This window comes from Mugil cephalus, chromosome 6 (genome assembly GCF_022458985.1).
Source record: "Mugil cephalus isolate CIBA_MC_2020 chromosome 6, CIBA_Mcephalus_1.1, whole genome shotgun sequence".
Taxonomy (NCBI): domain Eukaryota; kingdom Metazoa; phylum Chordata; class Actinopteri; order Mugiliformes; family Mugilidae; genus Mugil; species Mugil cephalus.
Window position 1 is genome coordinate 2,831,607 of NC_061775.1, and position 14,095 is coordinate 2,845,701.

Genomic DNA, 14,095 nt, shown 5'->3' on the forward strand with positions numbered 1-14,095 from the left:
CTTGCAGAGTCCAGTTGTCCCTTTTTTAAAAGCCTTTTGGATTACCGTGACCTGGATGACTGAGAACCTTCACAGACATTCTCTTATAAACCATCATCTTGATCTCCTATTCGTCGAATACAGTAAATATATTATAGATGTGCATGCATATTATGCATAAACCGTCTACTTCTGCACTTCAACACAATCTTGCACTATTTTTGCGGTTGGATCTCTATAGTTTGTTTTTGTCCACAGATAATTTTAATTTTCATACGTGGATACAGATTAAATAGCAAAGTAGAATCTATAATGCCTCATTCAAGAGACATGCAACAGAGGTGGGAGCGATGGATGGGATCTTATGGAGCCCCATGTGCCAAATGAGTACTGTATGAGTCAGTGATGTGCCTTGTAGAGCTCATACACACACACTGTTTGCGTGTGTACATCCTCCTACTGTCTCTGCGGGTGCTCTGCGTCTCTATGTCCATATACTGCTGACACACAATTTAGAAAACGCATTTCTGGATTTTAACAGTCCTGGATCGACTTCATTAAAATGTTCCCTGGTGGCAGTCAGACCCCCCCAGGTGTCTGGAGTTCTGATCCCATTTGGCAGTTTTTGGGGAGAAATGTTCAGTTCATCGTGTATCAGATGATCCAGTCAGGGAAGAATTTCAGCTGTACATCACACCTCATTGTTTAGGTAAAACAGAAAGCTAATTTGTAAAAAGATAAAATCATAAAAAATACATATAATAGTAATAATAATAACACCATAATTGAGTGTATTGAATTCTCTCACAATTTTTTGAGGGCATGACCGTCTAAATGTACCAATGAAGAAAATAGTTTTAGTGTTTGTGCTGGTGGAATAATGACAAATTGTAGGCAGGCCTGATCACAGAATTGTTCAGCTGCATTGAAAATCACAAAGGGCTTGTTTTTCCTCTTTGCTCTGTCATCTGTGTACAGCCCCATTTGTCTTTCCCTGTGTAGCTCCATCCCTTGTTCATTTCTGCCAGCTCAACACAACACACGTTTCTCTGTGAGCTCATGGGAACAGTTTCCTACAGTGGGTTACTTTTATTCTTTAGAAATGCCCGGCCAAATTCGAACTCTTGAGGAGTGGGCGGGATTTTAACACACCTTTGTGTTTTAAAAGGTCAGCAGCACATTCCCTCCCTCTCTTTCACGATATGTTTTTATATTTTTTCCTCACATGCCAAAAAAAAAAAATAAAAAAGAGCCGAATGACTGTGACTGTGTTTGGAAGCTCAGAATATCTGACTGCCCATCTTTATCAGCATTACTGTAGGTACCTGACTGTGTGCCAGCCTAACTATGACAGGGGCTATCTGAGGAGCCAGCTAGTTGAGATGCTATCCAAGTGTAAAGAGAAATGGTCGAGCTAAAAATACCTGTGAAAACAGTCAGGTGTGTTTGTGTGAGTGAGTGTCCTTCCATATCAAAAAGTAACTGAGCTCCATGTGAAAGTTGGATACGGTTTGTATTTGAGGAGCGTTTGTTTTTGCACACAGCTCAAGGTGACCCGGTCCCCATTGTCCTCATTAGCCACAGACACACTGCGGGTGTCAGCTTCCTGAGGTGACAAATAGACCAGGACAAACGGGCATGTATCACCTCGAAAAAAATAAAAAATAAAAAATTACATCAATAAGACTTAATTATGTATGATATCGATACATTTTCACAGGGGCCTCCCACCCTTTGATGATGTGTGTGTGTGTGAAGTTAATGTGCAGTTGTGTCATCTGAATGGTGCATGTGTGATTTATAACGGGCGTTACTTCTATACTGATGTGATGGGGATGCCCACCTGAGCCTGGGGAGCTCAGTAGCTTCCCTTTGCATTTTCTTCAGGTCCACTTTATCTTTATAAGTAGCAAATTGGAAAGGGTTAATTCAATTCTCAGCAGGCTGTGGCTGAGACTGGGAACATTTACCCCCTCTCTTCCTCTCCCTCTCTCTCTATCTCTTGCTCTTGCCACTTGCTCTGTGTTGCTCTTTTCTCCCATTCCCTTTGTTTCTAAAGCCTAATTACTTTTAGAGAGTGGCTTTGCTCTGGCTATAAATAATGACAAATCAAAGCTGTCTGCACAGAACCTCGTAGAGGCTGGTCAGGTTTGCTATCTGTTGGCTGAAAATGGGAGGAGAGTTGTGGTTGGTGGATCTCATGTTGAAAACGTCACACTCAGCTCGGATGAAGAATCTGCGAAGGGGGGAACCAGATGACTACAAGTCCAATAACGTCCTTTAGTTCTGTGTCTAGCATCGATTTTCCTGAGATAAATATCTGACTTTTTTGTCCCCAGTTCTTCCACTGTTTTCAATAGTCTCTATCTGTGTCTGTCCAGTCTTTGTTGTGTATTGTGCATTGAATTTCTAGAGTGGCTTTGCTCAAACACCTCGCCTGCTGTGGCTACAAACAGCACTGTGAGAGAAATGAGAGTGATCCAGAACAGGAAAGTTGCTGAAACTTGTGCAGCGACATGAGGCCAAGGTGCCAGCTGATGATTTATGTGATACTTTTCTGTAGGTAATCATTCAGGTTGTCACAGTGTTTTCAAATAGTTATTAGTTACACTTTTACAATTTGTCATTATATCTAAGCCCACACTGAAGTTACAATCAGTGAACTTGATAGTAGTATAGATTGAGGAGAGTAATAGAGTGAAGACTGGAGTCTGAAGTGTGTGCGCGTGGGTTTGTGTGTGCATGCATGTGTGCGAGAGAGAGAGATTGCGTGAGGTGGCCAGAGGAGGGAAAAGGTGACACCCTGGTCACCTGAGAGGTAACTAACTTATTTTCAGCTCTCTTCATTTCATTTACCCTGATGAGTTCTGTCAACGTTAGCTTGACAAACGGCTCAGTGAGATAGTGATGACAGTGCTGCTGCTGTGTATTTGTGTCTGCACTGAGTGTAAATGTGAGTCTAAGAGTATTGTATGTATGTGTGCTGAATCTCTGTTTCACTTAAGCAATCTTAAGTTCGTCTGCTCCTGCCTGCATGCTGCTATGCCATTTTGTGTTTTTGAATATGAATGTGTTTTCTTTGTGTTGTGTGCGTTTGTGTGTGGCACAGGGATTGTCAGTTTAAGGGCTTTTCGATGAAGACTGACGAGTGTCGTCTTTACTTCCGCTCACCTCTGGGGTGTTGTCGCTTTGAGGAAGTGTCCTGGAGGAGAAATGGTGCCGGGGACAGCCAACTGGACAAAGCTGGACGGACGACAGTGGTGTGTGTGTGTGTGTGTGTGTGTGTGTGTGTGTGTGTGTGTGTGTGTGTGCCTGTGCGTGTGTCTGTGGCTGATGGAGGGTGATGGCAGGAGCGAGACTTAGCGAGGAGGAAAATAAGCTGAGCAATCTCTGTCTGTCCTCCCTCTTCCACCCAATGACTTATTCACAAACACACGCACACACACGCAGTTGAGCACTCATTGAGCCCATGCCTGAACTATATGACCACTGAGTCTGAGAAGGCTTGCTGCAAGGCAGAAGATACAGTATCTCATTGCTAATCACAACTCCAGTCCAGTCCAGTCCAGTCCAGTGTATCGGTTTACATAAATCAATACACTATATGTAGAAGTAATGCTATGTTGTGTTAAATGATAAATGTCACCATTCCAGATAGAATAAATGCTTTTTTCTTTCTCATCTTCAGGTCCATTTGCTCCTCTCTCTCGCTCAGTTCATCATTCCCTTTCTCAGTGATGAGTTCGCGAGAGAGAGTGGAGAAAAGCTGCCGCTGAATAATTACAGTGTGGGTATGACTGGATGAGGGGGTTATGTTTGCACCTTTTAGCTGCTCCACCAAGACTCAAAATGGAAATCATTTCAACGTGTGGGTGGCATCAGCAGTGTTCGTTTAAGCTCCCACTTATGTTTCAAGTATTGATTTCATAGGTCTTCAACCTGGTGTGCGTGAATCCCCAGGCCGTAGAGGTAAGGGGAGTCGTAAAATCTTTGGTTGATTAGACATTTTTATGTTTTTTTTTTTTAATTCCCCCCACAAATTAAATTAATTTCTTTAATTACACATCAACGTGAATCCAACATATTTTAGTAAACAGATAAGGGACTGCTCAATATTAAATGCAAAATGACAATAATAATGTATATTTATAAATAGCACTAGGCTGAGTTTAATATAAAACACATATAGTAGATAGAGGGACCCTATCTCTCCATCAGTTTGGGGGTCCTTGGCCTGAAAAACATTGAAGACCCCTGATGTATTTGAATATCTAGAGGGTAGAATAAGGTGAACATAGTGTGTGTAGGTAACAGAGAAGCAGGATTACACTGGCTGTCTGCATCTCTTTCCATTTCTATGTCAAGAGTTTTCTTCTCCTGTAGTGAGCTACACTGCCTGGCCAAAAAAAGGTCACCAGGTGCTGAAGGAGGAGCTGCAGCAGGCAGGTTGCAAGATTTATTTCCATCCAATGCTGCATTAATTTTTCACCAAGATCTTGTATTGATGTTAGGAGAGTCTGACCACTGCATGAGCAAAGCGCATTCAAAGATTCTCAATGGGGTTGAGGTCTGGACTCTGTGGTGACCAATCCATGTGTGAAAATGATGTCTCATGCTCCCTGAACCACTCTTTCACAATTTGAGCCCAATGAATCTTGACATTGTCATCTTGGAATATGCCCATGGCATCAAGGAAGGAAAAAATCCATTAATGGAATAACCTGGTCATTCAGTATATTCAGGTAGTCAGCTGACCTCATTCTTTGGGCATAATGTTACTGAACCTAGACCTGAGCAACGGCAGCGACTCCAGATCATAAGACTACCCCCCCATAGGCTGGTACAGTAGATGGTAGGCATAAGTCCCAGTCCCTTGAGTTCCCTTCATGTTGTACATGTGGAAATGCTCTTACTTTTACTATTAAACATATCCCTGAGTTCTGCTGCTGTTTTTCTTCAATTTGATTGGACCAAATGTTAAACTGATTGGCAAGGACACAGTTCTTCCTGGATGATGATGGTTACCCACTGTCCTTCAAGTTTTTAATGATACACTGGACAGTTCTTAACCCAATTTTAGTAGTTTTTGTTTCAACCTCCTTAGATGTGTTCTCTTCTTGATGCATGACAATGATTTAACCCTTCTCAAATAGACTTTGAATTAGTCTTCCAAAACATAATGTTGTTCAACATAGTCATTTAAGAAATAAGAAGCTACTCATTGCATCAGTTGGGGTTACCAACTTGAATATCTTGTTGAATCAACCTGTTGCCAGTTGAAAGATAATCACCCATTATCCAATAAGAGGCTCGCACTTGCTTAGTTAGCTCCAAAGTTTGTTGTGCTCATGTGCTTTTAAGTCAGAATGAATAAATAACATAAACGCTACAGACAAGATATCTTGAAGATGCACAAAAATGCTAGCAAGTGAAACTGCATCAACATCTGCCACAGTTGAGTTAGGGTTACTTATAGCCATACTTCTCTATATTGGACATCTACTTCTTGGCAAATTGTGCATCCAAAATGTTGCTTTCTGGGCTGTAATGTAGTGCATTTTCTGTAGCTGCAATTTTCCGATAATAATCACTTGGCATGCAGGCTGTCTGTAGCCTGCTAGACTAGCTGGGTAGGTGTCACGAACCAAACTCAAAAATAAAAAATACCTCCAATGTATTATTGTTATGAAGTAGTGTGGTACGGAAACTTCCAAATCATACACACATAATATCACACAAGTTGCAGTCTTGTATCTGTCTGGTCCTGCTCCATCCTGAAGTCTAAGCGGCCGTTGGCTTATCTTGAATGAACCCTGTGCCAGCCCAGCTAATAGATCACTTTTAATGCAACTGGCCAAGAACATAAAAGAATAATGACAGAACCACTGAACAACATCAATCCTAAAAGGACATAGTCATTAGTCTGGTTTCAAAACTACGTGTCTTGTCTGTCTTTCTGTTGTGCACCTGCAGATGTGTGACATTGTCCGTTGTTTTATCATCTCTGACACAAGCTTCAAGGCTTTCTGACCTACTTTTAGGTTTTGCACCTCACATCACTCACAGACAGAAAAGATTTGAAACTGCCTGCACGGATGCAGCGGGTCTATTTTGTACACACACAGAAGAGCACATTGATTCACAGTGTGAGTGCCACCTCCCTGTTGTGTCATCCCGCTGTACCCCTGAGATTCTGGCTGATGAAGTAGCAGATAGAAAACCTTTGAACTGAACACGACAGAGAGACAGAAAGGGGCTTGGAAAAGGCATTTTATCATGGTCATGCAGAGGAGAGTTTGTCCAGTTTGTGCCAGAAAACCTCTCGTCTCCGCTCGGTACTGCTGCTGTTCATCCATCTTTACCTCCTCTGTCATTCTTGATCATTTTCTTTTTATCTTCTTCTGTTTTTTGTCCTTCTCAGTGCTTCACTTTTTTTAAGAAATCTTTGATAGACATGATGCACTTTCTGTACAGACAAGTCAAGTCAGTGAAAAATTTGTTGTCCGTGCAACTTCATTCATCCTTTGTCCTCATTTCATTTGCTTAAAATTTAAAAACACTTTTCATTTCTCTTCTTCCCCACCCATCACTCTTTTCTTTCTCTGTCCATGCAAAAACGCCTGTGTCTCTATGTGATACATAATTCATTCCTTAGCCCCTTAACCTAAACCTAACCATCTCAACTAAATGTATAACCCAAATCCTTACTCTAGACCTAACTGGAGTATTACAATAAATTTACAGTGACAAAATGTCCCCACAACACCAGTAGTAGTATTAAATATTAGCTTCATAATTTAAAAAAAAAAAAAAAAACTACACACACACACATTGCTATCCATATCTCTTGGCGTCTCATTTGTCAAGGTCTAACACTAGGTCTAATAGCCCAGTCACCACTCCGTTCAGGTGCATGAGTAGGTAAAAATGGTTTACGTATCGCGTGTCCTCTAAGATTTGAAACTTGTGCCGCCACACGAGATGTGATTTTGGATTATTAATGAGGCTCCGCCACACTTTGTCTTTCCCTCCATCATGTGAGCAAACAAATGAAGGGGGTCAGCAAGTGAACAAATGGCTCACTGTAACAGTGCACTGACAAATGGAGGGTGAGATAATGTGTTTAGAATCATGCATTCATTACTGCTAATGTGACCATAATGCCGCCATAATCAGCTTACTAATTGGGTGTCATTACATGCCATCAGAGCGCTGTGTTCTCCCCGCAGATGCCTAATGTCACCCTTACTTATTGAGTGGAAGGTCGTAAGAATCACTGTATGATGGTATGTACTGTTATATAAAATGTCCTAATTATCGCTTTATTAGTGAAGCTTGGGGCCTTTTTTTAATGGGTGTCTCTGTTTCTTTTAGGTGGGGAGTGGTGCTCTGCCTAACCAGGAACATCTGATGAACCCTGGTCGCATTTGGTCTCTGCTGAAGATTGCTGGAGAAACGCAATGAATGGATTCTGCCTACAAATAAGGCCATATTTGATTTGTGATTGACACTTCAGCGCACCCGATAAACAAACTCAGAGCTCCTCACAACCTTTTCTACCACTTGTTGCTACTCTGTTTGTCAAGGGAGGCAAATTTTCAATCTATCGTCCTGGAGGGAAAAGGTGGAAGGGACTGACAGCCTGACCCACTTATTACGCTCCAACTACCCAGACGAGGGAAAACTTTTCATTTAGCAGACAGCATCAGATAAAGTTACGCACTGTTTTCATATTCAGGGCCTGACCTCCTGATCTAAGCACCCACACACAAACACATGTACACACACAGACATACACTTAAGCAGCTGAGCCTAACTGGGTGTTAGAAGTGTGTCTGCACACTGTGAACTCCCTGGGAGAGTGCTGACCTTGATAGCAACCAGAGACGGTTTGTGCTTGCATTAGCAGGAGGCAATGTCACGTCCTGTCTGCTCTGACTGAGTGTGAGAATCAGAACTGATGTGGCACCGTGGCTCTGATAATAAATACGCTATAAAAGAATTACCGCCCCAGGGTCGGCCACTCAAATAAGAGAGCCACCAAGCGTCATTAGGCTTTTTAGTCACTACCTCAAATGTGTGACACAGAAAAGTAGTCCATATTAATTGAAAAGTGTTGGTGTGTGAGTATATGCGTGGGCCTGTCACATTGTCAGAGCAGATTAGGGCCATGCCTGTCTAGGTCATGTCACGTCGACTGACCCAGATTTGACAAAATAAACTGGCCACTAGAGGCACGTTCAACACCTGCCATGATCAGAATACACATCAGCTTCTCTGAACTTTGAAAACTTTATATGTGCTTGCCTGCTAACTTAGGCTACGTCACTTCTTGTTAACGCCACTCACCTGTCACCCAACTATTGCTATCAGGGTCTGCTACATAAAAGTTGCCAGTTGACGTCTCCAGTTTGACTTCTCCCTTAGCATCGCCCCTCATGAACACCTTCCCTTCTTTCTCCGCGCCTACACCCAACACACCAGGCATCCAGTTAGCGTGCAAGCCCTGTCTTCGGGCCCCTTGGAGGATGAATGATGTGCCCACACTTGACTATGAGTTGCTGCTGTCCCCGGCTAGCTCCTCTCTCCCTGGAATTCCTGGGGGTGGCAGCAGCAGCCCCCCTCTGACCTTAGTGGGTGCGGACAATGAGCAACGTACCGCCTTGGCCTTTGTAGGCCTCCTCATGCTGTTTCTGATCTTCCTGCTGGTCAGATGCTTCAGGATCCTGCTGGACCCCTACAGCCGTATGCCTGCGTCATCCTGGACTGACCATAAGGAGGGGCTGGAGAGGGGTCAGTTTGATTATGCTCTGGTTTAGGATGAAGTATACCTTTGGTGTGGGCAGGGAAAAATCTAATCGCACACAGACAGCATGGACCGTAGACTGTAGAAAAAAATTGCCTCTCCACTTCCTCCCATTGGTCAAACTGCTGCTAGAATTCCAGGGATACAGGCAGCGCCAGAGACTGCGCAGTACTGTCCAAAAGTGGAGCCATGCTATCAATGACTTGCCCACACTTCTGGCAGATTTGCTGGCGTTTGTGTTTAATTAATACTGTGCTCTGCTCTACCTCTGCAAATTACAAAAAAAAGTTTGAATTATACATTGAACTTATTACAATTTTTTTTTCTTACTTTCCGCTTCACAAAGCAGATGTCACATCCTGTTTCTAAAGAGTCAAATAACTAACTAAAGGGAAACTTCGTGGTTAAATGGACACTTGAACATATATCAGTATTCTATTAACTACCTAAAATGACAGAAACCATTCTTGAAAAGAAAATATATATATTTGATGTATACTTAAGTGTTCAAGTCCCATCTATTAACATGGAGGAGGTGGAGCTTATGACATGATACTGCAGGAAGCCAGTAGGGGGCGCTCCTCATGCTTGGCTTCACTTTTAGAAGCTGTCATGACGTATTTAGAGACTATGGCATTACCATGGAAGATTGTTATGGGGGGTTCAACAAATGGCTCACCCTGCAACCTGAACACTCACCCAGTCAAAGCCCAGTTTTGTACCAGAAATAATCAAGACAGAAATAAAGAGCTGCACAGCTGCCTTAACCTGACCTACAGTAAGAGTCAAACATGCTACCACAACATCATATTACTTTAGGGCTAGGTTTCCAAACTCCAGGGCTTGACAAGTGCTAAACACAACTTGATTTGCGGAGTAATCCCTCTTTATCCTCAAAGCTACACATTTTCAGAACACCCCTTGTGCATAACACGGAACCAAAATGGAGTTTACACATAAGCAGATGCCCCTTTAATGAACCATGGTCTATTATAAAGCATCCGAGTTTTAAGTGCTGACCAAGGAGCACAAACGCTTTTTTGTGCTGATTCTGATTTTGGACACTGAACCTCAAGCACCACTGCAGATGCTTTTTAACAGCTAACCAGGTAGTTTGTGTCTCCATGAAATGTTGCTCTGTGTATGTTTTGTGTGTTACTGTGTCTATAACTGAGAAGCCATACTGAAACTATATTATCCCTTCTTACTGCAAATAGAGTTCACATTGACTGGTTTGTCCTTTGCTCTAGTCAGCCTGCCAAGTGTGGTGATGAAGCAAACAACAACCTTTAGGCTGAAGAAAGCTTTATTTTTCTATTCTCGGCTCAAGTTTTGGAGTCCTCTTTTTGCTATCTTTTTGTCTCTTCCTCGTATTGTATCAAACTTTAGGAGTGTGGTTTTTTGAGGTAGTCATGCAGCCTGGTCTTAGAAGGCGGCAAAGCAAACGACTTTGCCTTTTTTGTGTTTTGTAATCACATATTTTTCTGATTATCTGCTTTGGTTTTGATACACTGGGTTGAAACAGTGAAAATAATACGGTTTTGTTCCTTAATTACTCATCTCTAATTTCCACTGATAGCTCCTGGGGCCCGAAGAGCCGGACTGGAGCATCCACATTATTCATGTTGGAAATTAAATAAAAAGAACTGCTACTACAGTCTCTCCGTGTAGCTTTTATCAACTTTGGACACACAGAAGCCTACAAGGGTGGAAAAACAACAACACAAAACTTAAAAATATAACCCACAATACTTTATTGCCATTTATGTAATTGGACAAAAGTTTACATTATTAAGTGAATCACTCTAATTTTACAGACTGCCATTTGGTGTCATAAATCTTTGGTTTTCATCTTTACATAAAGATGACGATCATTAAGGATGATTTCTTTACTGATCGGCAGCTAGCTGATAAAGCTGTGGCCGGATGATTGTCACATCAGCTTTCAGTTAAACTCTGGCATCAACAGGCTCATCATAAACAACTGAAACTTCAAGGTCTTTGTTTTTTTTGAATCATAAAGTACGCAATACTTCTATGCAGGCAGATGATCATGACAGTATTCAAGTTTGACACTGAAGCTGAGATACAGTAATCACACGCAACGCGCTGCATTATTAAAAAAATAGTGGCAAATACAAGAAAAATTACAAACTGACAATAAAGATACAAAGTATACAAAGGTTCCCAGGTTAGAAAATGGTTATGTATTATAAACATTGTCTAGGCTGTGGGACAGTGCAGCAACCTTGAATGTTCAAAGAAAGATTATCACCTAGCACCATTGATCCTTATGGCATAGTACAGACAGTGTAAGCCTCCCCATGTGTTAGGTAACAGACAGAGGGAATGTTGGTAGTCTTAAAGTCTGACGTGTTTTAATTGCTCATGGCTGGTTTGAGTGATGAACAGTGGCTTAAAACATCAGTCAGTGATCAATTTTTTGGTTTCTTTTCCAAACAAAGACAACAGCACTTAAAGCCTTCAATCTTGGATTTTACTGTGAAAAATTTGTTTTGGCAGCCTTGACATAAAAAAAAGAAAAAAAATCTACATTTCACTTAAAAATATACAATTTAATTTTCAAGAAGCAAGTTTGATAATATTGGTTTTTCAGCACTGAGACAATACAAAAGACAGACTTACACAACAACAATAAAACCTAGCAAAAAAAAAAAATCACTTTTGTAACGCAGATTCAAGACTGCACTTCTTTGTACAGCGTTAAGAGATGGTATAATGTAGCACCTTTTTTCCTCTTTGAGAGAAAAAATATCATAGGAAATGACCTGGTGGATACTGTTTGTTTTTCAGTGAGGTTTCATGTTCACCTGTGGGTGACCTTACTCTGTAAAGGACTACCTCTAGTTCCAGCTTAACGTGTCATGTACCTTTGAGACAGCTGCTGTATTCAGCTGAGTGTCTCTGTGTGTTGTAAACGCGGCTCAGCCTTCAGACATCGAGCTTGCAGTAAAGTCAAAGAAGTCAGATAAAGTCAGCTTAATGTCACTTCAGATATCAGCCACACGACGCCGGCTGTCAGCATTTATGTGGAAGAGATGGGAACTACGAGAAGCTACAAGCTGTCGATCCCCGATAAAGGAGGATGATTTTAGACTTAATGAAAAAGCTGGCTCTCAGGTCCAGAATCAGTGCACCTGAAGTCATAACCCCTTAAAAGACAAAGGACAAACTTGACCTGATCTATCTTCTTTAAGGTCTACTAACTGGTCAGTTCCCTGCTCGTGATGGATGCTGAGGCACACTAGCACCCTCTTTTGTTTTAAAGTCAGCATCACAGCAGAGCGTCAGGGTGTGGATGCCGTGCTGTGATGCTGACTGTACTGAGGTAACCAAACATGACAGTACACACACGTAAGCTTGCTAATCCCTGCTGGCTGCTGCCCACAGGTGCAGGACGAGAATCAGTCACATCGGAGTACAACACAGCTCGGTGTTTTCTTATCTGAAAATTGTTTGATATCCAGCTACAAAAAAAAAAAAAAAAAAAAAAGAGGGCTCTGGACTAAAGAACCTGAAATGTTGTGTAAATGTTGCAGTCCTTCGTGTTAACATTTTTCAAGCAGCACAAATACATTAAATGACAATACTACAATACTGTGAGGGGCAAATGTGACAAACCTTGATCCCCAGTGTTGTGATTTCTACTAAGATCACAGAGAGGTGAGAGAGTCCTTAGACCACTGTGACAGCACTCAACCTCTTATCTTGAGCCTTAATATTTATGCTTCTAAACAAAAAGACAATTTTAGATGCTGCCCTGTGATTTAAATGCCACCATACATGTTGCATTGTAACAGCCTGGGCCACTCTCAGCACTCTCTACTTGGTGTAATGCATTGTTTAATACAAAAGTGCTTCATGGACTTGTGAGCCTTCTGTCTGCTAGTTTTTGTGATGTGAGGTGGCTGTGGTCCAAGCACAAAGGCGCCTCTCTGCCATCTCGTCCACTGTCTCTCTCAGTGGAGATTGAGTGCTGGGTCATTTAGGAGTGGAGGGGCTGCAAGAGTCAAGGTTAAAAGAAAAACACAAAACACACAAAACATGAACATATAATAATGTGAACAGTAACAAAGTGGTGGTAGAGTTGGGCTGTTTGACTCAGTCTTTCATAGCCCTTGATTACCCCCTGTAGTGTGATGGTCCTGCGGGGGGGAGGGGTTACTGGATAAAAGATTAAAACTCAAAGGCTTTAGGAACCAGTCCAGAGCAGGATCAGAGCACTCTGAGCTCAGTGCAGGTGGATGTGAAGCTTGATGCGTAGGGCGTCTCCTATTTCCCCTTGTAGGTAGTCACTGTCATGCTGCTCCTCCAGGTGGTGTAGTTTCCGGGGCCCAAAGAGCCGCAGGCTGGCAATCTCCAGCCGGTAGGATCCCGGTGGAGGTGGTCTCTTGCCAAGCCGGAGCACGCTCTTCCCGTCACGGCGTTCCAGCAGGCGGAAGTGTTCATTAGCGTTGCCGTGGGTTATGACGTAGCGTACATGGTGCTCCAGGGGCTGCAGGGCGGGCCGAAGCTCTAGCAGAGGCTCTTTGTTGAGCAGCGAGGCCAGAGAGATATTCATGGGGAGGGAGGCCTGGGTGTCCACACTGGCCATGCTCACTGTTGGTTCCTGTAGGAAGGAAAATGGACGACCAGTTCAGACCCTGACACTGACTGTGAATAGCAACTGAGAGTCAATTTTGTTAACAGTTGTACCTGGTTGAGATCATTTTCGTCAGCGTTACGTCTGTGCCGTCCGTTCTTTCCTCCTCCATTGATCTTACACTCATAGCAGGCCTCAGGAGACAAACTGTCTTCGTCTTCACCCTCCACAAACTGGCTTGGGAAACCTGAACCTGACAGACAGTGACTGGAAACAAACACACAACCAGAATGTTCAGTTCTCCCGTGATAAGATGCAACATTTATTTAAAAATAGAATCTGCTGAATGAAATCTCTACTCTGCGCTCCCTCACCCCTGCCCTGCTCTGTAGAAGCCTCCGGGACAGCCACACAGGTAGCCTCCGTCGGTGTTGGAGCAGCCGTAGATGCAGGGGTTTGAGCTTGTGCTGCATTCATTCACATCTTGGCAGCCACCAGCTGTCTGCTCAAAGTCAAAACCAGAGGGACACACGCACTTGAAGCTGCCCAGTGTGTTGTAGCAGGACGCAGAGCCACAAACGGTGCCCGCCTGACACTCGTTTTCATCTGGGGGAAAAGGAAGGAGAGGAATGAGAGAGGTTTGTATGATGGAAAACTTAGGCATAAGGAAAAAGACATGTCTATTCTTTCTATAACAAATGTATATT

At 42.7% G+C, this 14,095-nt stretch overlaps 2 protein-coding genes across 2 annotated transcripts in view; one reads left to right on the forward strand and one right to left on the reverse strand.

Moving 5' to 3' along the window:
* Positions 1-8,370: 8,370 nt before the first annotated feature.
* Positions 8,371-9,149, forward strand: LOC125009261 (cortexin-1). The gene has a single exon (XM_047587034.1). It carries the CDS (start codon positions 8,418-8,420, stop codon positions 8,796-8,798), a length of 381 nt encoding a protein of 126 aa, XP_047442990.1. The 5' UTR covers positions 8,371-8,417; the 3' UTR covers positions 8,799-9,149.
* A 1,366-nt stretch (positions 9,150-10,515) lies between these two features.
* The window catches only part of fbn2b (fibrillin 2b), a 60,063-nt gene continuing 56,483 nt past the window's right edge, over positions 10,516-14,095 (reverse strand). The window contains exons 63-65 of the mRNA XM_047587033.1: positions 13,763-13,994; positions 13,502-13,655; positions 10,516-13,415 (exon numbers count right to left, since the gene is read on the reverse strand). Of these exons, the coding sequence (XP_047442989.1) occupies positions 13,038-13,415; positions 13,502-13,655; positions 13,763-13,994 (764 nt within the window). The 3' untranslated portion in view covers positions 10,516-13,037. The remainder of the gene's footprint in view (positions 13,416-13,501; positions 13,656-13,762; positions 13,995-14,095) is intronic.

What these genes read in the sequence shown, in the direction of transcription:
- LOC125009261 (XM_047587034.1), top strand. Translation starts at nt 8,418, where the DNA reads ATGAACACCTTCCCTTCTTTCTCCGCGCCTACACCCAACACACCAGGC.